Source organism: Vitis riparia, chromosome 18 (genome assembly GCF_004353265.1).
Source record: "Vitis riparia cultivar Riparia Gloire de Montpellier isolate 1030 chromosome 18, EGFV_Vit.rip_1.0, whole genome shotgun sequence".
In the NCBI taxonomy this organism is placed as follows: domain Eukaryota; kingdom Viridiplantae; phylum Streptophyta; class Magnoliopsida; order Vitales; family Vitaceae; genus Vitis; species Vitis riparia.
Window position 1 is genome coordinate 5751000 of NC_048448.1, and position 25056 is coordinate 5776055.

Consider the following 25056-nt stretch of genomic DNA (forward strand, 5'->3'; position numbering starts at 1 on the left):
AACTACGCCAGACACAAGAGGGGATCCTCAAATCCACGCGACTTTAAGCGCGTTGAGCGTGGTCCCAGTCTTCTCTGTTCCACCCTCAGCAAATTTCTTCGTGTCCAATTGTGTTCTCCTGATTTGGGACTCCTCGAAGAAATTAGGGTTCGGTCTCTCGATCCCTTTAGTGCGCGACAGTATTCGATTCTCCAATCTTGAGAACTCTAATCCCTCTGCAGTCACCGATTCCTGAAACGGTGATCTTTTGATTTGACTCTTTCGCTCCGGGAATCTCAGCTTCTAATCATCCGTTTTCTTCAGAGATGAAGAGTTCTTCTTGTAGAAGCTTCGAAGTTTATGATTTCAACGAAGAAGATGATAGTGCTGAAGTGGCTGCCGCACGATACTTGGGAAATTACAAAACCCCTGAAAACCCTAATTCCGAGACTCCCGCCATCATGAAGTACGAGCTCCTTAGTTGCGGTATGTCTCAATTCGTTTTGCTTGGTTAGATGGGTTGTGTTACTGGTTTTTGGTTGTTTATTTTTGGGTTAAATTGGCGTGCAGCTGCACGGGGCGACGTTGTAAAGGCAAAGGAAATTGACAATGTACAGTGGGTCGATGTTGATGCGATCGACAATGAAGATAGTGGCAAATGCGATATTTCCTTAACTCCTAGCGTAGAAGGAGAGGAGTCCGCTGGGAAACAAGGAACTGCGCAGTCCGATTGTAATAGCGATGAAGGAAATGCCCCTTCTAAAGCAGACACTCACCGAAGTTTTTTTTCCGTTCTACAAACGGATGATTCGAATGATGCAGCTGCTTCGCCGGGTGACTGTAGATTGAATTCTGACCTTCCAGAGTCTCCTCCCAGTGTACTCATTTGACCTCTGCGTTTCAGTAAATCTTTTGTTGTGTTTGGAATTAATTTATTGGCATGCCTTTACTTAATTGTGGATTTGTGCAGGATGAGCAACTTGATGTTACTTCGGAAGCTGATGAAAGCATGAAAGAGAACACTCTCTCTAGTCCTGCTTCTGATACTGCAGAACATGGCGGTACGGTTTCAGATTTGTTCTTGTTCAGAAAGTTTTAATGTTTAACGGTTTTTCTAGGACTTTATGGGATGAACCTCTTACTTTGCTGCATGATTGCAGCTTCTTTAGATGGACAAGTTTCCGATGATGGCTTTGGCAACTGGGACATGGTAATCACTTTAACTGTCTAATCTCTTCAATTGGTCAACAGTGCATGTTGTTGCTTAAGAATTAGGAGACGGAGTCCAATGCTCACGATGATTGGAGGTCCCAAATTAGAAAATGGTGGATTTGATGTAGGACTTCATATATTTCATCACTATTATTTTGCCACCTTTTTTCACATCTTCATGTAAACCCTAAATTTGAGTATGAGTTCCTCAATTTTGGTCTCAAACTTTAGGAGAGTAACTTATATGTACTATTTCTCCACTCCATTATGTGATGAAATGAACTTTGGATTTATTAGAGAAGGTTATTAGGTGATTGGGTGTTTTGTTATACCTTCTCGATGCTTTCATCTTCATCATCCATTCATTGATGATTTCATGCTTTTACTTGGTTTTTGCTTGACAGAAGGCCTAGGTTGTTGACTCTATCATCCATTAGATGACGATTTCATGCTTTTTCCCATGGTTGTTGCATGATCAAAAAACCACTTCCCTGCAAAATTCAATGAGTCGTTCCTCTCAGCTGTTCCTCAAGAAATTCTTATCGCATTTTGTTGTTCCTTTGCTTCATTTTTTTTTTTTTGTTTTTTCTTTGGTGTTCACCGTGTACACCCTATGTACCTTGATGCGCTGCTTCTTTGGCGCTTGTTTATAAAATTATATTATTGCGTATCAAAAAGAAAGTCTTTTTGTAAAAATGGTTTTTTCCTGAATCTCAATTGCTGGTTTGTTCATTTATGTCTCTTTGGATTAGCCAAGCTCCACTTCATTCAAAGTAGGATTTATATTCTGTATTGAATGCAGAGGTTACGCTTTGTTTAGTGGTAAATGAGCTAAAGAAACCATTTGTTAGTCTGACCTCCTTGCATATTATATTCATTTTTACGTGTTAGAATGTTTTCTAACTTATATTCCACTCTCTCTCACTATCACCAGAATGGAGAAGGCTTCTTGATATGTGACTAATTTTCCTTCTGCGTAATTAGCAGGATGACATAAATATGGAGGTAGTTGTTTATCCTGATTATTTTGTATATCGAGATGAATATTGTACGGAAGCTGTGGTTGCTTTTTCCAGCAGTTGCATCAAAATCAAGGGTTCAACTGGATATGAAAAGAAAGGATCCTTTAACTTTCAATGGGGACTTGATGATATCATTGATATTAAATCTCAGTGGTGTGGAAGGGTGGGGGCCTTAAAACTCATTGTTTTGAGAGCTAATTGTTTTGCACTGCTTCTACATGCTTGCTAAAAAAATGTCTCCTGTGGTTGAACTCAGGTTGGAGTGGCCATGATTCAGCTACGTGTAATATCAAAGGATGCTGTACAAGTTGGTTCTCCATGTGGCACATCAAGTAAGTGCAATCCTAAAATTTGGTGCCTTTTTGTTTGCTAATTACTATTGTATTTAATTGGTTGGATTATTGCATCTCTTTATAAACTTCTATCTTCATATAACCTTGGATGACATTCATTTGGGCTTAAATTGTGGAAATCTTTCCTTGTTATATTCTATGTTAGTCATGGTTATTGGATTTTATGGGTTCTAGAAAATTGCTAGATTTTTGTCCTTTAATCTTGTCATGAAGTAGGTTGTAATTTGATTTTTTGTAATTTCCTCTACTTTTTTTTTTTGTTAAACTTTCACTTTTATTTTGAAAACCCTAAGCCACTAAGTCCAAATTCTGTTGAATCTCGTGAGCTAATAGTTAAATTTTTTTCTTAATGATTCAAGGGCACCTTTAGTTATGCATTTTTCGCTTTGTTATTTGCTTAGTGTGTATCATACTAGAAAATGAGGATTTGATTGCTCATTAAAGAAAATAGAAATAAAAGATGAGGATTAAGAGTGATCCTAGGTTTGAATCCTGCCAGTGATGATACCCTGAATTTACCCAGTGCTGGTTGTTGCTGGGTGGTTAGCATCTTGAGGTTTGGGTCCCCATGGAAAGTCCTAAGGGCTTAGTCATGGAAGGTTCCTTTGTTATAAATAAAAAAAAAATCTGATTTCGTTTAATGAATTTTAATACTGATTTTCCCCAGTACAAGATTAAAGAACTGATTTTATTTAACGAATGACAATTACTAATTCTTCCTCACCATACCATACTGCATCCAGGGATTGAGGAGTTGAAGTTTGCTGTTGTTGACTCCAACTGGTCGGTCAGGCAAGAAAAGATCACATCTTTGCATGGGAAATACAAATCTGTATGGAATGTTATGCTTGAGTGAGTCTTAAATTGCCTTTTCCCCCCTCATATTTATGTTTTCATACATTACAATTCCCTTGGTTTTTTTGGATGCATCATAGAAAAGCTTCCCTTTTGTTTCTGCTCCCTTAATTTTTGTTGGTTCATCAAAGAGAAGGTTCCTTATCATTTTTTGCATGAACCTGCATGATATCATCCAGACGAATAGAACATTATTTTTATGCTAGAGCTAATTTCACGTCCATTTTTATGTAAGAGTGCTAACCAGAATGTGAACAGTAAGCATAGAAGGCCTTATAGACAACAAGAACTAAAATAACTTTTGGGGTTGGGCTAAAGTGTATATTGATATGGAGTCGAATTCCCTAATAGGCTTCTTGGAGTGGTTAGCCTCCAAGTAGGGGTTGGGTTGCTTTGTTTTTGTTTGAGGGGTTTGTAGCCTCGTATACTACCTGTATGCTTTGCGGCTTCTTGCCTTCTTTAATACAATTGCTTGCTTATCAAAAAAAAAAAAAAAAAAAATAGACAACAAGAACTAAAATTGTTTCTTAAACTGAAGCCACTTCTTTATACTTACACTACTTTTCCTTTCTTCTGGCAGTGTTTGTGGTAATTTGTTGATTAAGGAAAAATGCCACTGGATTGAGTTGTTCTTGCTTCTTCTACTTCTAATTTTTTTTTCCTCCTTTTTTTTTTTTTTTTTTTTTTTTTTTTTTTTTGGGTGAGTTGGTTTGAGGAATATTGCCATAATATTTTCTGACAGAGTTTTGAGTTGAAAAAAATGTGGGAAGGGATCTTCTCTTTGATGTCTCTTTAGGCTTCAAACACCAAGAGTGTGTTTGGTTTGCTAGGATCTAAACTTGGAAATGGAAATCATATTTCTGAAAATAAATTCCTGGTTCTAATATTTAGTTCAATTTGGCAATTTGAAGATCCTGTCTAATTTTATTTCCATTATAGCATTTAGTTATCTTGGTGATTACTTGGGAACAGATGTAAATTTATATAAACACCCACTTGAATAAATTTATAAAATCGTATCTAGTTATAAATAAAGAAAGAATAAAAATAATCTATATGCCATCCTTTTCTCTTCATCCCTAGGAATGAAATAAAAAAATACCGAGTTATCCATGGGTATGAGATTTTCCTAATTTTGAAGGGGATCTCATATCTAGGGAAATTAAAACTTCATAAATTATATGTATCTAATTCTGAAAATCTTATACCTGTATATCAAATATCATTCCCTGGTTAAAATCCTTGCGAACCAAACGCATTCCTAAGAGCTTGAGAGGATTCTCTCAGTATCATTTTGTCTAAGGAGTTGGTTATGTCCAACTCCTCTTAAGCTCCTATGATATAGTTAAAATCCTTGCGACCAAATGCATTCCTAAATGTGCTTGTTTTTTAATTTATAAATTTCTATTTACTATAAAGAAAAAGCTACAGTAGTATATTTTGGTGCTCTTCTCTTATTTCCATAGCTTGGGAGGATAAATTTCTATTCACTATAAAGAAAAAACCCAATGTGTTTTTTCTTTCGTATCAAAAAATAAAATTCCATGTGCAAGTAGCAAGAGATTAATGCTCCATTCAAATCGACTTATGAGAAGCTAAAAACTCTTATTTTAAGCCCAATGAGAGCTTTTGGACCCATTTGAGTAATTTTATCAAGAGAGCTTCTTAGCTTATAAAAGAGATTAATATAGAAGGTACACAATATTGTCTCCTGTAGAAGTTATCTTTTTAGTTTATGTAGAAAGATATTTCATGTTTAATGAAAATTTCATTATACCAAGATTGCCCCTTCGAAGTTATGGGTTTGTCTTCAACTTGAGCTATTAGGTAAAGCATAAATATCTCAAACAAGTTCTAAGATTTTACACTTTCAAAGAATAAAGAAATCCTGCTTTTTCCATAAGTAGGATTCATTGTTTAGGAAACAATTTGAGGGAGAATTTTAACTTTAGATTTGTTAAAAAGAAGAGAATGGAAGCTTGGCGAATAGTTGTAATCTTTACAAAGTTGAGGAGGAATCAACTGACCATGTTCTTCTTCATTGTGCTAAAATGAGGATTTTGTGGCACTTGTTATTCTTATTGTTTAAAGTCAAGTGGGTGTTGCCTTCTACGGGCAAAGAAACTCTATGAAGTTGGTAAGGGACTTTTGTGGGGAAGAAGCATAGGAAAGTGTGGAAGGCCACTCGTTTATGCTTATTTTGGATCATTTAGAGAGAAGAATCGTAAAGCATTTGTCTCTCATAAAGAGCATGATGGCTAGTATGCCTTTGTATCAAATGTCCCTTTTCCGTATGCCCAAGTCAGTTGCACGGAGGTTAGAAAAATTGCAAAGAGACTTTCTTTGGGGAGGAGGAAATTTGGAGAGGAAAGTTCACTTGGTTAATTGGGAGGTGGTGTGTGCGGAGAAGGAAAAGGGGGGGCTAGGCTTAAGGAAGTTAGTCCCGTTGAACAAAGCTTTGTTGGGTAAATGGATATGGAGATTTGCTTGTGAAAAGGAAAATCTGTGGAAGCAAGTGCTTTTGGCGAAATATGGGCAAGAGGGTCTTGGATGGAGGACCAAGAAGGTTAATGGGGCGTTTGGAATAGGGGTGTGGAAGGAGATTTTGAAGGAAAATGATTGGTGCTGGGAAAATATGGCGTTTACTGTTGGAAATGGCACCAAAATCAGATTCTGGATTGATCTTTGGCGCGGCTGTATAGTGCTGTCCCAAAGATTCCCTCACCTTTATGTCATGGCTGCCCATAGAAACGCCACGGTAGAAGAAATGTGGGATCAGAATGTCGGTCAAGGAGGTTGGGATTTAAGGTTTATGAGGGATTTCAATGATTGGGAATTGGATATGGTAGGTAACTTGCTTCATGTCTTGAGGGGATACAAACCTACTTTAGAGGAAGACTCAGTCTCTTGGAAGAGAGGAAGAAATGGGTAGTTTAAAGTCAAGGAAGCGTACAATTTGTTGGTCAATCCCATTGTCACCGGCTTTTCGAAAAGTAGCATTTGGGTGGATAGAGTTCCAACTAAAATAGTGTTTTTTGCTTGGGAGGCCACTTGGGAGAAGGTGCTTACTTTAGATAGGCTCCAGAAAAGAGGGTGACATCGCCCTAATTGTTGTTTCTTGTGTGGTTGTAAAGAGGAAACTGTAAATCACATTATCATACACTGTATAGTGGCAAAAGTCCTGTGGGATAAGGTCTTTGCTTTGTTTGGTGTTCAGTGGGTCTTTCCAGAAACTGTAAAGGAGGTCTTATTGAGTTGGAGGGGCCCTATTGTAGGGAAAAAGGGAAAAAGATATGGAAGTCTATCCCGTTGTACATTTTTTGGACGTTTTGGAAGGAAAGAAATAGACTAACATTTAGGGGGGGAGTGATAGCAATTCAGAAACTTAAAAATTATTTTATTTGTAATTTATGGTGTTGGGCTAGATTGTATAGTGGAGAGAATTCGCTGTCCCTTATAGGCTTCTTGGAGTGGTTAGCCTCTAGCTAAGGGTTGGTGGGGTTTTTTGCTATTCTTTTTGGTTGTGAGGCTTAGCTGGCTTGTATACTCCCTGTATACTTTGTGGCTTTTTTTTTGCCTCCTTTTAATATATTCTGTGCTTATTTATCAAAAAAAGAATCGTAAAGCATTTGCCAATATAGTACAAATGAATTTGGAGGTTTGCCACAAAAAGATGTGCCTTTTGGATAGGAGTGATTAAGGGCAAATATGGAAAGGAAGAGGGTGGGTGGTGGTCTGTTGAAGTTAGAGATGGTTATGGAGTTGGGCTTTGAAATCCATTATGAAAGAACAAAGCACTTTGTTGGGTTGTTTTTCTTTTGTGGTGGGCCATGGGAGAAGTTTTGGATGGATAAATGGTATGGTGATGAACGATAGTGTATTTTCTTCCTCTCTTTATATGCCTTAGCTCTTTCAAAAGATGCTTGGGTCGTGGATGTTTGGGTTCGGTTGGGGGAGAAAAGGCATTGGAACCCTTGTTTTTCTCAACGTTTGAATGATTGAGAGGTGGATGAAGTTGTGAATTTCTTTTTACAATTGCATGGATTGGTAATTGATGGAGAGTGGGAAGAGGTGTGGATGTATTTGGATATTAATAAGTTCTCTGTTAAGCAATTTTATGCCATCTTGGAACCAAGGTTGTTGTTTCTTTTCCAACATGGGTAGTTTGGAATTCTTGGGCCCTTTTTAAAGTGAACTTTTTTGCATGGGAGGTTTCATGGGCAAAAATTTTGACTTTAAATTGGCTTTAGAAACGCAGATGGTCTTTGGTCAATAGGTGTTTTCTTTGCAAAGAAGATGAAGAATCCATAATAGATCACATTCTCCTTAATTGTTTATTGGTTAATAGTCCTTGGAAGTTGTTTGATCTTTTTGGTATCCATTGGGTGTAATCTGCTACAGTTAAGGAGGTTTTATTAGGGTGGTACAACTCGTTTGTGGTTAACCATAGAAGAAGGTTTGGAGAGTAACTCCATTATGTATTTTATGGGCGGTTTGGAAGGAAAGAAATCTCAGGGCGTTTGATAATCAGGAGCATTGCTATTTTTTTGAGGATGTGTTCTTTCTTAAGATTTTGTTCTATTGGGTAAAGTAGTACTTAGAGATAGATTCTTTGTATTTCTTTGATTTTATTGAGTGCCTGGCTTTTGGTTAAGGGAGGGAGTTGTTGTTAGGGTTCTTTTTCGGTTTTTGTGCTTTTAGGCACTATTTGTATACTTTCTGTGTATTTTGCAACGTTTTTAAAATCGGACTGATTAGCGAACTAGAAAAGTTACCGATTCATGGTTTAGTAGTTGGATTGGTGGTTGAATCGCTGTTGAACTGGTGATGTCATAAATATATAATTTATATTTTATTAAAATTATTATTATTTAAATATAAATTTAAATAAAATTAAAAATCAATAATATTTATTTTTTCATCTTGTATATAAATATATTAATATTTTAAAGTTTATTAAATAAAATATATATATGGAAAATGGAGGTGTTTAAAAAAATATTAGATATTTGAGATGATTTTATTATGTTTTTTACAACCCTTGACACAAACCAATTAGCAGTAGGTTGGTGCAACCATGCTCACCTTGAACCCTTGGTCTGAGGTTTAAGCCCTAGGGCCGTAAACTGTGCATATATAAATGCTGATTGTTTTTTGTTAGACTTGTCTTGTCTCACATCGGAAAAGCAAGAGCATAAAAATACCTTTAAAAACCTCATTTAGTTGCTTGCATCTCAATTGGTTGCTGGCCATGGTGGGTTGGACCGTGAATGGGTGTGTGACCCATTGGTAATTGAGGCTTGTTTTGGTCTAAAAACCTAGATTCTTAGTTGATTCGAACCGTTCCGGTTCTGTTCGGTTTGGCGGTTGAACCACCGGTTCGTCCGGTTCAATGTTAGTCTGAAGCCTTTTTCGGCTCAAAAGCTCAACAAAACCGGACCAGGGTTTGATTGATGGTTCAACGAGTTGAACCGGCCGGTCCGGTCCAGTTTTTAAAACATTGGTTTTTTGTGGTGTCCTTAGGGCATTTTTTCTTTTTAATTGAATTTGGTTTTTATTTTTAAATATATAATACAAATGAATCAAACTCTCAAAGACTCTTTCTTGTGCCCTCTTTGGCTTTGGGCTAGGAAGTTTTTTGATTAATCCTTTATGTGTCTATTTTGAAGTTTGTTGATTGGTTGAACTTTTTTCATGGGAGCAAGATGCTTTTTGTTAGTCCCTCCATTTCATTGCCATTTTGGCAACTTTGTTTGCTCACCGCTTGCTTTGATGCGTCTATTTTTTTTGTTTTTTGTTTTTTTTTTGTACAAGTGTTGTTATAATATTCTTATTTTCTTATAAGAAAAAAAGGAAATAATAATTTCTGTACATCTTTCATTGAATGGGTTGGATATGTGTTTAGAAATGACCTTTTTAACAAGTGTCATGAGGCAAATATTTTGGGTATTGTAAGTATGCTCTACCTTTTGATTTTAAGAAGATGGTTATCTGGATTTTTATCAAAGCCAATTCCATTGGCCCACATCAGTTATCAATCCATGATTTGAAAATTTTCAGGCATTATAAGGGACAAGTGTAAGTCTTTTTAAGTTTCAAGAAGTGGATAGCGTGTTATCATGTTATGTTGAAATTAGACATGTTAAAGCATTATGGTATTCTTTAAAAAGGTATCATAGCAGACCTACTTTTTATTGTTCGATTTTCATAAAGTTTCATCTTTTGGTTTGGGCGCTTCAAACCTAGGTCAGGGGGTGGGGAAATTCTAGTTTTAATTCCATTTCCTCTCCATCACCATGCGCACACATAATAATACAAAAAAAATTCTTATCTTCCTTTGTCTGCAGGCCTGTTGAAATGATAATTTACAATTTTCAGAGAACTATTTTATTTGTTATAATTTTTTGGTGATGCTAATCACATTTTACTTGAGTTGTTGTAATTGTAAAATTTAACTTGCTCATTTTATTGTAGCACGGATATGGATGGAGATGCTTTAGGAGAGGACAACTTTATCATCCCAAATAGCTATTTCCCAAAGTGAGTGAAAGCAATCCATTTCCTGTGTTTGTTCTATATGCCTTATGAGATGTAGTTTTTGTTGCTTGTTGGGCCAGGTGCCTTAACACATTTTGTGGTGCTTCTTTTGTTAATTTTCATCTTTTATTTACCTTTTAAAATTTTTCTGTTCCTTTATGTTTCTAGTGATATTCTGTAATTATTGGGTTTATACTGCATTGAAATTTTTTGTTGCAATTGTCTGCCATCTGGGGTTTCTCCATGCATCTGTATGTCCCATGGTATCCTGTGCAGGTATTTATTTGGTAGGATTCTAGGACATGCTTTTGTTCTCTTCATGTTGAGATAATTTTAGATTTGGTTTTTATGCCACTTGTTTTGAATTTAGGGATAAGTTTTTTCCTGGGATTTGGATATACATATTGTTGCTTTCACTTATAGGATGAGTAGGTGACTGTGAGGGCATGCTTCAAATGAAGATTAATAGTTAAACATCAACTATCTCTTTTTGTGTTATTAGGTCTGGCAAATAACTGCCAATGGAGAAGTGTTCATGCTTATATTTTGTAATTACAGGTCAGAAAGCACATTTGACTCACTTAGAAGCTTTTTCGAATTGCCTTTTTTTTTTAAGGCAAGCAAAAAAATATATTAATCACATGCCTAACAAAAAGAGCAACAAAGGACTCAGGATGTAAATAAAATACGCCAAGAGGAAGAGCGAAAAAAGCAAGGGGCATAAAAAACAAAAGTCCTGTCACAAAGACCCAACCAATCAATAAAATCGATCATGGTTAGGGAGCCCCCATCTATATACATTTTAACCCACAACAAAAGGTTACAAAGAAAAGTGGATTTAAGAATTTGATCTTGCATTTCTTTGCCTTTGAATGCTCTCCGGTTCCTCTCCTTCTACAAAGATCGATACGCACAATCCCTACAAACCTTCTGCTTTTTTCCTGCAAAAGAACCATGTTACCCTAAAAGGAATTCTGTTACCAAACTTGACATCACCCATGAATCCCAATCAAGGAGAATACCAAATTTCACAACACTTTAGCTCTAACACAATGCATAAGGAAAGGAAGGACAGTTTAGTAAATACTTGAAGAAATGAGGATAAAAATAGTCACAATAAAAGTACATCCCGACTTTTATTTTATATTGTGTATATATATGTGTATATATGTATAAAAATCAGTTGAAGAATCCAAGTTCAAAGGATGAGTTGCATTCTCCAATTCAACTTGAACCATGCATTTCTTTGTTGCTTACCGATTTGTGAGTTGAGAGTATGTATCCCAGATCTTTGGAAGTGTTGATCAAAAGGAATGTCAACAAAGTGCAAAAGGCTTATATTTGATTCGTACAGTAGGTTTAAGCATAGTTGTTAAAAACTTACGATACACGGTACAATACAATGATACAATAGATTTTTTTATGGAAATCGATACGTATCGCAATCCATATCTTATTTTAAAGAGTATCTTATGATACACGATATGATATATGATATTATGATACAACGATACAACGGTACATACATCCTCAACTATTTTTTATTATTTTAAAGAATTTATTATATTAATTGTTTAAAATATACTTAAAGATTAAAAATTGATCATAGAAAAGGAGAAATAGGTAAAATAATCTTATGTAAAAAAACGACATTCTTGTTATTAAATGTTATATTAGAAGTCAAGTAAGTTCATTTTTACGATTACTATTAGAGAATTTTCATTTGAATGGTTTGAATGTTCATCATGAAAATGATGGTGATTAGTGAATAGAAATTTTTACTCAATAGATTAGTATTTTTTATTTATTTCTTTTTTGGTGGAAAAGGAATGATGACAAACCTAAAAAGTTTCAACTTTGAAGATGACACATAAAAGCATATATATATATCAATTAATAACACAATAAGTGCATATGCCTAGTTAGAATTTGGAACTAAAAATCATAGTTAAAAATTGAAGGAGTTTACTTTTGTGGGTTATGTGATGAATCTACATATTCAAGTCATATTTTGTTTATTTGAACTTGTCAAAACTTTAATATTCGATGTTATCATATGATATAATATAATTTAATTCTTTAGATCCTACTATCTTCCATAAAATTGGTTATATATTATTTTATACTTCATACTTTTAATAGATATACATGCATATACATTTTTTCTATTTATTTTTCACTATACAAAAAACCTTACGATACACGATACAAAAAAATAAAAGAATGATACATGATTTGTTTAACGAGTTAACAACTATGCTGTTCAAGCACGGATAATGGGTTGATACTATCTAGAAAGATGCTTATTCTCAAATGCTAGTGATCTTAGTCAGAGGCAAGGAATGAATTGAATGTAGAAGTGAATGTTGCCTTGAAGGAAATTAGGTATTTGGTGATAGATTATGAGATGTTCTCATGAAGACATAATAAAATATTTTTGTTTTTTTGATAAGCAAGAAAATAATATGATTATATAGACAAGCACCAAAGAGACGACACATTAGAGTACACAAGAGGTATACAATGAGTGCTAAGAGATGCAAGCAAAAGGAGAGGACGTTAAAAACAGCTCCTCTCTTAGCAAGAACCCAAACAATTTACAAAATCAATTAGAGACATAGAACCTTATCTATGTACATCTTCTCCCACATAAACAAATTTCTAAGGAAAGAACTCTTCAAAGTATGATCCGCTTGCTTCTCATTGTCAAATGATATTTAATTCCTTTCTTTCTAGACAGTCCAAAAGAGGCACAATGGAGCTGCTCTCCAGACCTTTTTTGCATCTTTTACCCACAAAGGATCCATGCCACCCTAAGAGAGTCTCTTTCACTGTAGTGGCATTCACCCAATGAATACCAAAAAAAGCAAAGTGCAATTACCATAGAACCCTTGCCTTGCAACAGGAAAGAAGAATGTGACCTATAGATTCTTCTTCCACTTTACAAAGAAAAATTAAAAAAGAAGAAAATATAACTTCATGGTGAGATGAAAAGCTAGACCTGCAGTACATCAAATGGCCAGAAGGGCCAGAAATACTGCTGGAGCTGTTGGACCAGGTGTGCAGTTGATTCTGATTCTATCAATAGCTTCTTTTCTTTTCTCTTCTCTTCTCTTCTCTTCTCTTTTTACTTGATAGGTAATAACAATTATATTAAAAGCACCTATCAAAAGGACGTGCAAAGGTATTCATGATGTATACAAGGCACCTAAGGCCAAAAAAGCAGAGGGAATTTTCTCTTCCCTTTTTTCCTTCTTTGTGCAGATGCAGATTATCTTGGTTACAATTGCAACCTTTTAAGGACTAAGCAAAAAATGGTTGTGAAAACTATTAACTATTATTGTTGTATGGAAAGATACTTTTGTTTCAAGCATCAGGGAGATGGAATACAAATGTCATGGGGGTCTTTCTCTTTTCTGGTCAAGAATATGGTCCCAAATTTTTTTTTCTTTTGTATAGTATTTCTGTTTCATACATTTTTCTTCTATAAAATAGCACATACTGAATAAATTTAAAATGTTCCAGATTTGATGACCAATTTGAAGAGGTTATCTATCCAAAAGGAGATTCTGATGCTGTTTCTATCAGTAAGAGAGATATTGATCTATTGCAGCCAGAGACATTCATCAATGATACAATTATTGACTTCTACATCAAGTAAGCTAATATGTATAAATTTCATATGTTCTTTATTATTCTGTCCTGTCAACATCCCAAGACTTATCCACATTCTGGGATGACCACACCCCACCCCCTCTCATGAACCCAGTCAGAGATATGTTCAAGTTTCAAGTTTTTTTACTTTTGATTTTCTTGATAAAATGTTTTCTGATTCTGCATTTTAGAGATCACTAACCTCTTCCAAAAACCATTTCCCATTCCATAACTAAATTACTACACTCTTGCAGACTAATCATTGAATTAGAGTTTTTGCCTAATTCATATGAAGTGGGCAATTAAGTATCTTTGGACGGGTTCTGACCCCAAGCTATGTTTCTCTTTTCTAGAAGTAGGTACAGATCTGTATGCCATTTCCTATAGTGGGTGCTGGCAGAGGAACATGATATGTGACAGCTTAAAGGATTTATTTTTTTCTAATGGGAGTTGATGAGAAATGAGTTGGAGATTGAATGTTCGTTTTGAACTGTTTCAGAATTACATTTCTGTGAGGCATTGTGTGATGCAGTAAAACTAGTTCATCTAGAGAATCTTGGCATGGAAGTGAAATTTTTGTTTGTTTTCCAAAAGTGAAAAAAGTGAAAACAGCTCAGAAAAACCTAGTTAAGTGTGGTTGATAACCTACATTAGAAATCCTTAAAATAAAAAACCACTTGAAAACTGCATTTTTTGTTTTTTGATAGGCGAAGATAATATTATGTGTGTGTGTAGCTCACCCAGGAGCATAGGACGTATACAATGAGCGCTAAAGGATGAACAAAAACACCCTCCTTTAGCAAGAACTGAAACAATCAACAAAATCTATTAAAGATTAAGGGCACACACTTGTATACATTGTTGCCCACAACAATAGATTACTAAGTAAGTGACCTTTTAGAGCATTGACCATCTATTCCTTGTGTCCAAAACACCTATGATTCAAAGCGCATAATGGATACTTATCCAAATATTTTCTGGTCTTTCTTCCGAATGATGCATGTCAACCTAAAAAGGTCTCTTTGACCATGGCTGGCTGTAGAGCCTAATAAACACCATACAAGGAGGAGAGCAACTACCTCAAAACCTTGCAGTGCAATAGTATGTGATCCAATTGATTCTTCATCAACTTTACCCAAGAAGCATCTATTAGCCAATATCCACCCTCTCTTTTGAAGCTGATCAAGAGTCAAGACCTTTCCTCAACAAGCTTCTCTCACAAAGAAACCTATTTTTGATGGAACCCATGAATTCCAAATAATCCTCATCGCAAAAGAGTTAGAACTCCCCAACTCCAATGTAGAATAGAGAGACTTCACCAGAGAAAGAATCATTCCTTGAATCCATCCACATTGTCCTATCCTCCTCACAATTCACCTCCTTGCCGGTCATCTTTCTCCATATCACATTTAGATTTCTGGAAAAATAAAGGTTCTAATGAGCCCTTTCGCTAGTCTAGTTCCACAACTCTACGACCTAAGCCTCTTTTGATGAGGCTAAATTAAACAGAGTTGAAAAAGAGACACGTAAGGGCTCATCCTCACACCATCTATCCTTCCAAAACGTTATCCTCCTCCCATTACCCACAAAGAAAGAAAGTCTACTACTAATGGAGTCCTAACCTTTCCTGATAACTTTCCATAACCCAACACCAGATCCATTCCTAACATGACAAGACCGCCACCTCTCTTCTTTTACCCTTTTTTTTTTTATAGACAAAGAGAAAATAAAATTAAAATATGCCAAAACAGGAGGCGCTCCCTATGTACACAGGCAGTATACAAAGAAAGCCAAACCCAAGGCAACAAAGAAGGAAAAAACCTAGAAAGGACAAAGTTAACCAACACTCCAATCACCCAACAAATTCAGAAAAGAGAGATAGTCCAAGTCCATAATCTGTTGAGACCACTCAAGAAGAGACCATAGAAAGAAGTTCCTCAAGCTCGTATTTGACATCTCTTCCTCTTGGAACATTCTTCGATTATGCTCTCCCTAAATACACCAAAACAGACAAATAGGCGCTATTCTCCTTTTCCCATTTTTTTCATACAGAAACTTCTATTGTGTAAACCTTTCAATGCAAAGTTAACTTTTTTTAAACAAAATCTATCACTGTTAAATGATGTCTACAATAAATTTGAACTTCTAAAGAACCTATCAAAAAAAAAAAAGAACTTCTAAAGAATGTATTCTTATTCAAAAAGTTCTGAAAAAAAAAATTCTTCTTGTTAGTAGAGTGAGAAAATAAAAACCACTAAGTACCACTTTTAATGTAATTTGTATATATTTTTTCTATGTGTATGTGTATGATAATCTTGATAGAGAAAATTTGTTTAAGATCATTACATGTTATGAAGTTATTAAAATGTCTTTCTCTTGAAATATATTTTCATCAAAGTTATATGCCAAAATTGTGTTTATTAAATGGTTTTTATAAAAAAAAAAAAAGAATTTTTTTATGGTGAAGCAAGTTGGGCAATCAAACACCTATTTTTTATGAATGATTAATGGATAGTTTTGACTATTATTAAAATTATGCGTAAAAAATCCTTGTACTGAAGAAAGAAAATGTTACTATTATTTCATTTTATTTTTTAACCTTTAGTTATCAAATCTTGGTTATTTTTTATAGTTTCTAGAATTCTGCAAAATGATTTGTCATATAGATGAAATAAAAATTTCAATTTTCAAGGAAAAAGTTTAAAAAGAAAATTCATTTCTTCTAATAGATCATTGTCCTTTGTGTTTAAGTACAAACAATTAAATTAAATTCAACACTTAGATTTCAAAGTAAACACTTCTCACTTTTATACATTTAGTGCTTATAACTCTCAGCAGGCAACACTCATAATTCAAGATTAAAGTTTTTAACATTTATTTCAGTTTTATCAAACAACTCCTAATTGTTTTTGAAAATGTTTCTTGGAAAATACAAGCACATTAATTAGAAACAATATTTTGTGAAATACAAGCACATTAATCAGAAACAATAAATTCATTCCATTAAAATGCTAAAAGAAAAAAAAAGAAAAAAAGAAAGAGAAATCCTTCCAAAATGTATAGTACACAAATAAGAAAAAGAAGAAAAGTATGGATATACTATAAAAAAAATAAATAAATAAAAGAAACCATGCTTAGACAAGCCTAAAAATTGTGACACACATGGTGCTAAAAAATCCTGCTAAAAAAGATACCATCTACTTTGCTCCTGGCTTGACTAAAAGATTTACAACTTGATTTGTTAAATACAATACCTAAAAAAAAGGAGGATTACTATATATATATATATATATCTATGCACACAGGTGGATGATAGACCCTCTAAAAGACTAGTAACTCTCCATCAATGGCCAAATCCTCTCTAGCAGGTTTAAAATGAGCTCAGCTCTCAACACTGTATCTTAACGATTTCTGAAAACACCTCCATCCCTAGCCTTCCTGGGTTTCCCAAAGGGTATTCATCTAAGTTTAACTTTTTTGAATCCTAGGGCAGTATGCAAACAGAAGTTTGACACCATAAGTATACCTCCTATCTAACAGTATTAGGATTAAAGGAGTGCTGAATAAGGCATCAGCAGCTGAAGCCCAAAGAGGAGAAGAAAACCGAAGCCCTTTTTATCACCTAAAAAATCATGGTGTTTCTCTCCTTTTAGATACTCCAAATCAAAGAAAGACTTGCAACACGTCAAATAACCTTGCTTCTAAAAAACCTTCCAAAACATGTCATCATTTCCTTTACATTTCTTAGGAGAACTAATAAGGATGAACATTAATTTTAGTTGGAATTAAATTAGGATAGTTTTAATTGGAGTAAAATTAGGAGTAGCTAATTAAGTTATGGGAGAATTAGAATTAGAATCATAATATGTTATTAGAATCTTAGTAGACTTTGAATGTCTTAAAGAAGCCTATAAATAAGGTTAATTGATGTATATCAAAATATTAATTGATGATTAATAATATTATGCTTTCTTTGCATACTTTGCAATTTTCAATAGTGAGACTTCATTGATTTTATTCTAAGTGAGACTCCTAGAAGACCTTAGTGCGACTCTTAAGGTTTCTAGCCCTTCTTTTCATTATCTTCTTTCTCTATATTTTATTTTATTTTATTTTATTTTACTGTCATAAGCTTTATCCCTAGTTCCTCTTCTTAAACCCTAAAAGATAAAAGCCCTAGCCCACCTATTTGACTGTAGGCAACAATCTTAGGGTTTCCTACATCAAGAACCCAATCAATTACGACAAGATTGAACAATCTGTGCCAAAAGATGTAGAAAGAGATGATCATTTCTTTCTCTACTCTCTAGGCTCATAACATGCTTATTTGGATTCATGGCTTTCTATGGCCCTCACGCCTGTAGCATATCATTGGTATTGGCCCTCTGTAGTTGACAAGCAATCCAAAAGCCTTCTCTTGGAATAGTTTTAGAGTGCCATGAACATGACATGACTGAGAAGAATTGGGTTGTCTAGTACCGAGAAGGTTCTAAAGAAAGATCCAGTTCTCTCAGATAGGATCTCAAAGATCTCAAATCTCTACCTTTTTATCTAGTTTCTGAGATTTAGCTGGGTTGATCTTTCTCTATCTAACGTGGAATGACTCAATGTACTTACATGGGGATGTAATATATGGCTAGGAAACCATCGAACTTGTAGACTTATTTTAGGATACTTAATCAGAAATTCTGTAGTGGGATGACATGGTCAGATGATTTCCTAATGTGGTTAGGATGCTTAAAGAGTAAAAAATAACGCTGAGATATGAATAGCCAGTTGATGCTAGGACAAAGGTTTATCTGTTGAACAGAATATGAGATGACAAGGAAACTACTAAGTTGATTGGGGGACAGAAATTATGATAGTATTTTCCTGGGATCTGCCTACATTGGGAATTTATTAAATTTTGTGTTGTTTCACAAGTCGTATGGTATGGTTGACTTTGAAGGAGCTTGTTGAAGTGCCACTGGCAACTTTTTTTTTTTGTTGGAGTGAAGGAAAGCAACTTACATGGAAATGTGAGTGTACATTGGCAACTTCATTTTGCAGATTTCTCCTCTATGTAAAAATACATGGCAATGAAAAAAATTGGCAATGGACCTTGAGGTTCCTTACATCTTTGAGCTTGTGAAAGGGGCAGGGTGCATGCCCGTGTTAGAGAAGGTTCTTTCCCCTCTCTATGCCAACAAAATGCATCACTTATAAAAGGAAACAATTTGACATGACTGCACTTTCCTTTGACCAATGTTTCAGCTGTGTATTTCATGATTTCTAGAATTGCGCTTTGTTCATAGAAAATATAGACAATTCAATTTTATACATTGGACTTTCCATCAGTATTGGGCTTGCTTTTGGTGGGAACGTGGAGGCATCATAGAGAATTGGTTTACTTTCATCATCACATCCCCTCTTTTAACAAGTTTCCAAATCCTTGTTCCTTCGTATTACTTTATAACTATGATGATTTGGCTATAGGTTATTTTTTTTAATCTTTAACATGCTTTTCTTGACATGTTAATTGATTGGCAGATATTTGAAGAATAAAATCCAACCTGAAGAAAGGCATAGGTTCCATTTTTTTAATAGTTTTTTCTTCCGAAAGTTGGCTGATCTAGACAAAGATCCATCTAGTGCTTCTGAAGGCAGGGCTGCTTTTCAGCGTGTCCGTAAATGGACAAGGAAAGTGGATTTATTTGAAAAGGATTACATCTTCATTCCTGTAAACTTCAAGTAAGAATTAGTTAAACTAAACTTTTGCTTTTGATAAGAAATTTCTCCTTAAGACTGCACTGATACAAATTTTATGCCCTTTGTTGACAGTCTCCACTGGAGTTTACTAGTTATATGTCATCCTGGTGATGCAGTTAATTTTAAAGGCAAGTTCTTGTTGAATGAGGTGTTGTAAATCAGTGGATCATAATCACCCTCTCATTCATGTAATTTGTCATATTTCAGATGATGATGTTTTGAAATCCCTTAGAGTACCATGTATATTGCATATGGATTCTATCAAAGGAAGTCATACAGGCCTCAAAAATATTGTTCAAAGGTATCCTCTATGCTTTTGAAAGATGTATGGGTTTATTTAATTTATTATTATTTTTTTATCTTGAGTTTCCATATATTAAGTTTGTTCTTATTATTTATGCAAATATCAATTTCTTTTCCTTTAATACTCTCTTTTCCAATTTTCATTTTTTTATCTTCAGTTTTTATTTTTATTTTTATTTTGTATTTGTGGGGTGAGTGTGTCATCCATTTTTTATTTATGCAAATATATTAAGCTTTTATTTTTTTATTATATTGCTTATGGATTCTATCAAAGGAAGTCAATTTCTTTTCCTTTTTCCATAATTGGATAATTGTCTTGCATATATTGTAGATGGGTATGCATTTTGGGTTTGTTTGGGTTGGTTGAAGCTGAAGTTTAAAAAATTTACCAAGGTCCCAATTCATGGCGTCAAACTACCATTAACTGCCTAAATTCAGTTTATGCGGAATTTCTTAAACTTGGAATCCATCTAATCCATCAAACCAAATTCTAATCTTGTGATTCCAGATTATATTGTATTGGTAGCATAAAACCAAGGGAAACAAAAAAAATACAATTTATTTTAAATATGTAAATGGATTTATTAAAAGGTATACTGGGCCGGTTATTTGATTAGGATGGCTTACCCTAATCACATGTGGGCGGGCTACTTTGTCAATTATGAATCAACATGAAGGCTAAGCAAAAAGGGGATGGATGGTGTTATTGCAGATTGTACTGGTTTCATGGCATAAATCCTTCTAATTCCATGATGGATTATTTTATTTTTAAATGTTTTAAGTTAAACTTTTTGCCTTCATTCACTTTTAAAAATTACTTGGCAATTGTTTATCTATCACTCCTTTTGCCTTGAAATTGCAGTTACCTTTGGGAGGAGTGGAAAGAGAGGCATAAGGAAACTTCAGAAGATATATCTTCAAAATTCTTCAATTTGCGATTTGTCCCACTTGAGGTATTAACTCTAGTCTTAGCAAGCATGCGGGAACAACTTCAGAGCATAATTATAAGTTAGGAATTGCCTTTATGCTATTCTAGCAGCCTCCTTATTATAGGAAGGAATAAGGCTAAGGAGGTTGATTTAAAGGTTTTTAACATATATGCATTTAATATTTACTTTTGTTTTGATATTCAGGGTCCAAATTATATTTACAAAATTTTGATGCAAAATATTGTGGAAATTTAATATAGAACTGGGAGCTTATCAAGAATGGCGATCTTGATTAATAATGCATGTCAAAAGATTTTGATGTAGGGTTGTAGCTACTTGTCTCAATTTTGTGGGAGTCTGTAGAAACATTCTCAAAGACTACGGAAAAATTAACCTGAATTTCGCTCTCAAGATTTTAAAGGAGATAACAAGCAGTTTTGTGAAATACAATATGTGGTCAAGTTTGTTTTATTAACCAGCCTGTGGCACATCCTTTATGATCCTTATGAGTGGGTGCATTTCTTCTACTACTTGAGGCCTTTAATTTTGAAGCATATATGATTATGGTTGATGCTGAATATGGATGGTGATTCATTCTGAAAGTAGTGTTGAGTTATGGAACTTATATGGGAATTGACTCTTGTTGCTGTAATCTTTGGTTTAAACCCCAGTGAAACTTTGAGATGAACTAGTTAAAATTATTTGGAAGAACCTTGCTCACTTGACTCCCTGTTCATCCTGTTCATATCTTCTCACATCCCTTCTTCTGCAAGGAAATTGTCTCCAATTCCTGTGTGGTTCAATTCCTAATTTGATGAGAATTTTTTTTGATAGAATATTGTGTGGAATATTTTCCATTTTTTATGTGTCCTTGTTGACTGAGGAAAGACAACATCTTTGTAATATTCTAGGTGATGAGGGAGAAAAACTATGAGATGGAGATGAGTATATAAAGTCCATAATGGAGAGACATTATGGTGATGGTTACAAGTTGAAATGTGTAAATTTAACTGCACTTTTTTGTAATATGTCTTGTATTGAGCGTGTTTCTACTTGTGCATGTCATATTACCTGGTTCTGATCTCTCTCGCCTGTGGTGTTGTTGCCATGCTGCTCTTACATTTTGTATGTTGTGTATCTCAGCTGCCGCAGCAGGAAAATTCATTTGATTGTGGTCTCTTCTTGCTCCACTTTGCGGAACTCTTTTTGGAAGATGCTCCTGATAATTTCAATCCCTTCAGGATAACAAAGTTCTGCAGCTTTGTAAGTAATCTTCTCAGTTCTTGACCAATCTCATTATCTTCTCATCTTCTCATAATATTTTTGGAATCCATGAATATGTCATGTGACCCCTCCATGACATCTATTGCACAAAACCTGACATATTGAATTTGGATTTTTGCTGTAAGATTTGACTTCCGTTAACTTGTACTAGTTTCCTTTGAAATTTGCATTGTATTTGCATCATTGGGAAGGATCTTGCTTAAACTTTGACTGCTACTGCTTACCTGATTCAACTCGGGGGACACTAGTGGGTTTGGTAGTGACAATTGATGATGGTAATAAACTGATTTTTTTTTGTGTTCTTATTTTGCCCTATCTTGTATCCTTGTGCTGCCTATTTCTCTTTTTAATTTTAAGTTTTTATTTTTCAATGTTGATCTGACGTGCTGAATTGTTTTAGGATATTGTCTTGGATTCATGTTCTTTTCTGCAGTGAGAATTGTTTTGGAATCTTACTGTTGCTTGGTTACGATGTCTTGAGATGGTGGGATCTTCTTTGAAATTTGTTAAAAGGCATTAACCCTTCAACTTTGTTTGCGATTGGGAAGCACTTCTCTTCATAATTCTGTATTGTAAACTCTGAGGAAAGGGGGATCTGTTTTTTTTTCCTTATTGGAATAATTAATAAGGAAACTCACGTTCTTTTCATTTAAGTTTGTTTTGACTGAAGTCTTGAACTCAAATTCTGAAAATTAAAGAATGAATGGACACATTTACAAGCTTTTTCTCAGCTGACTATTCTTTAGGTGCTTTATTATTTGGCATTTTTGGACATACTAACGGTTTTTCTTTCTCCAGCTTAATGTGAATTGGTTTCCACCTGCTGAGGCTTCTCTTAAACGTGCTCTTATCCAGAGGTTAATATTTGAACTTGTTGACCATTGTTCTCAAGAAAGTTCTCCAGCTGCTTGCAGTGGTGAGCAGCAGTCCCCTAAATTTCTTGGAGGGAGTAATGTGCATGAAACTGGGGTGGAGTTTGTTACTGAGAAATATAGTTCTGTAAAAGCTTGTAATGGAAATCTATTGAGTTCCCATGTTGACCAAGGGATTGAAATTACTCTATTAACATCTTCACTGAGTTCTCAGTGTGTTAATGATTCAAGCTTGGTTTTAAGGGAGTTTTTTGAGTCTGGAGCTACCGCAGCAGGATCGTTCCTTGATGGACAGTATCAATCTTTTGACCAGTCATCATCTTTTCAGAGGCTCAAGAGTGTCATGTCACCAATAGAGGTATTTAACGTTTTCTTTTCATTTTTCAATTTAGAGGCATTTGACATTCAATAATTGGAAATGAAACACTTGACCATGATAATTTGGTCATGACACCAATAATTTTTTGGATGCCATTCTAAAGTGTTTCTCTTTTTCCTTTTAGACATAAAATTGGTCTTAATAGGTGTCATTTGGTGTTGATTCTTAAATGAATACATTTTATTATGAAACGTGTTTAAGAAAAAGATAGATTTATTTTTATATCAATTATTTTACAGACAAGGGTTTCTTCTTATAGAAGCTTGACAACCTGAGAAATATGTTGGTAATTGGTTGTCTCATCATCATATAAATAGATTTGAGAAGAGAGCATGGCGGTAGTGTGCTCTTAATCATGACAAGGAATAGATCCTTAAACATTGGAGTACATTCACATCTCGACAGTCACTTTTGATCAGCTGAATTGGCTGGATGTCTGTTATTTTAACATTTCTATCTTCCTATCCAGACATTGGGCCAAGATTGATCATAAACGTTCTTTTATTTCATATTTGCTGGTATTTCCTGGGCTGTTTTCACACGAATTTTTATATCACTTTGTTGGCACTAACAAAGTACTAGTTAGTTGACATTGCACGGTAATGAAATCTTACTACAAAGTGAGTTAAGAAGCCTGACTCAGTACACCAACTCAAATCTCTTTGTCCTTTTCTTTTCTTGTTTCCCCCTTCTGGGTTCGTCTCTAGCCATTGTCCTCTGTTGCATTCCAGGAACATGCTAATGTAGCAATGTTCATAATGTGCTTCATAAACTTCTCCTATACTGACTGGTATTTTTGAACAACAGGAAGAAGGAACTGGTGAACAATTTGTTTATTCACCATCATGTGAAACTGGGCTCCAAAGACTAGCCGGAATCTCACATGAAGCACGTGCCGTTCAATATTCATCCAGAGATTTTAGAGCAGATGCTTCTTGGAACCCAGGAACTTCTGTGGAGCAAGCAGGGCATGAAGAAGTTGACTCATCTCCAGAAACATCAACAGGTACCTCTGAAGATTCATTAGAAGTAGGTGTTGATATTGGTAACACAGTTAGGGACGATATGGATCCAAGTCAGATTGAAAAAACAGATGAACCGGGATCTCCATCAATGGAAAACACCGAGTGTTTTACACAGGGCCTTGCCTGTGCCTCGGGTGAGTTTCTGGAGATTTCTGCTGCTGAAAGTTCTCAAGACACTGGTAAACTGGATAATTGCAATGAGAGGGAAGCCCCTCTTCCCTCTTACGAAGAAAATCCACTAAGATTGTTCCATGAGAAATCTGATATTGAAGGCAACAGGGATATCACTTGCAAGGATGTGCAATTGATTGATCATGACCTGGAATCAGATCCAGATGAACAGCCAGCTTCAAAGAGGCTACGGCTTACACCACCACCATATGAAGGGGAAAGAAAACTCAACAGAAGCCTCTCGAAAGATCTGCATTTGTAATACAGGCTGGAGATAGGTTTTTTGTTTCTTTTTAGCGGTCTATGAATTTGGGTCTCGTCAGGGCATTGGTTTGCCATTCTGTGAATAGAGTTATGGTTCATATTCCCAAGATGTGACAATTATGTAGAAGAAACCCTAGGATGCCAACTACTCTTTTCTTTTTTGTACTCATTTTGATCTGGCATTAGAATTCTCAGGACTCCATTTGATTGACTCTCATGGCTGAAATTTGTGTTCCCCATTAGTGTAGAAAGAATCTAGTTCATATGGGAAGGCCATTATGTTAACACAAGTGTTTCTTAAGATCCGTGAATGACACAAATTGTTCAGATACGCTTTCCATTCAATATTTTTATGAAAAATCAGAAAAACACGTTTAGGGGGGATAAGGAGGGCAAATTTCTCCTTTTGTCGTTATTGATATGACTATTAATTTAAAATTTAAAGATTAAAGGTAGAAGTAGAAGAGGA

At 34.9% G+C, this 25056-nt stretch overlaps 1 protein-coding gene across 2 annotated transcripts; it reads left to right on the forward strand.

Moving 5' to 3' along the window:
* On the forward strand, nucleotides 1-24918 carry LOC117906156 (probable ubiquitin-like-specific protease 2B). Of its 2 annotated transcripts, none has more exons than XM_034819116.1 (16): nucleotides 1-465; nucleotides 550-857; nucleotides 950-1040; nucleotides 1140-1189; nucleotides 2176-2376; nucleotides 2470-2545; nucleotides 3310-3418; nucleotides 9896-9961; nucleotides 13484-13615; nucleotides 19142-19342; nucleotides 19433-19488; nucleotides 19568-19661; nucleotides 20526-20616; nucleotides 21736-21855; nucleotides 22675-23106; nucleotides 23935-24918. In XM_034819116.1, exons 1-16 carry the CDS (start codon nucleotides 306-308, stop codon nucleotides 24583-24585), a joined length of 2838 nt encoding a protein of 945 aa, XP_034675007.1. In that variant the 5' UTR covers nucleotides 1-305; the 3' UTR covers nucleotides 24586-24918. The 2 variants fall into 2 exon arrangements, with proteins under 2 accessions (XP_034675007.1, XP_034675008.1); XM_034819117.1 differs by having other exon boundaries at nucleotides 2-465; nucleotides 2179-2376.
* The last annotated feature ends 138 nt before the right edge of the window (nucleotides 24919-25056 follow it).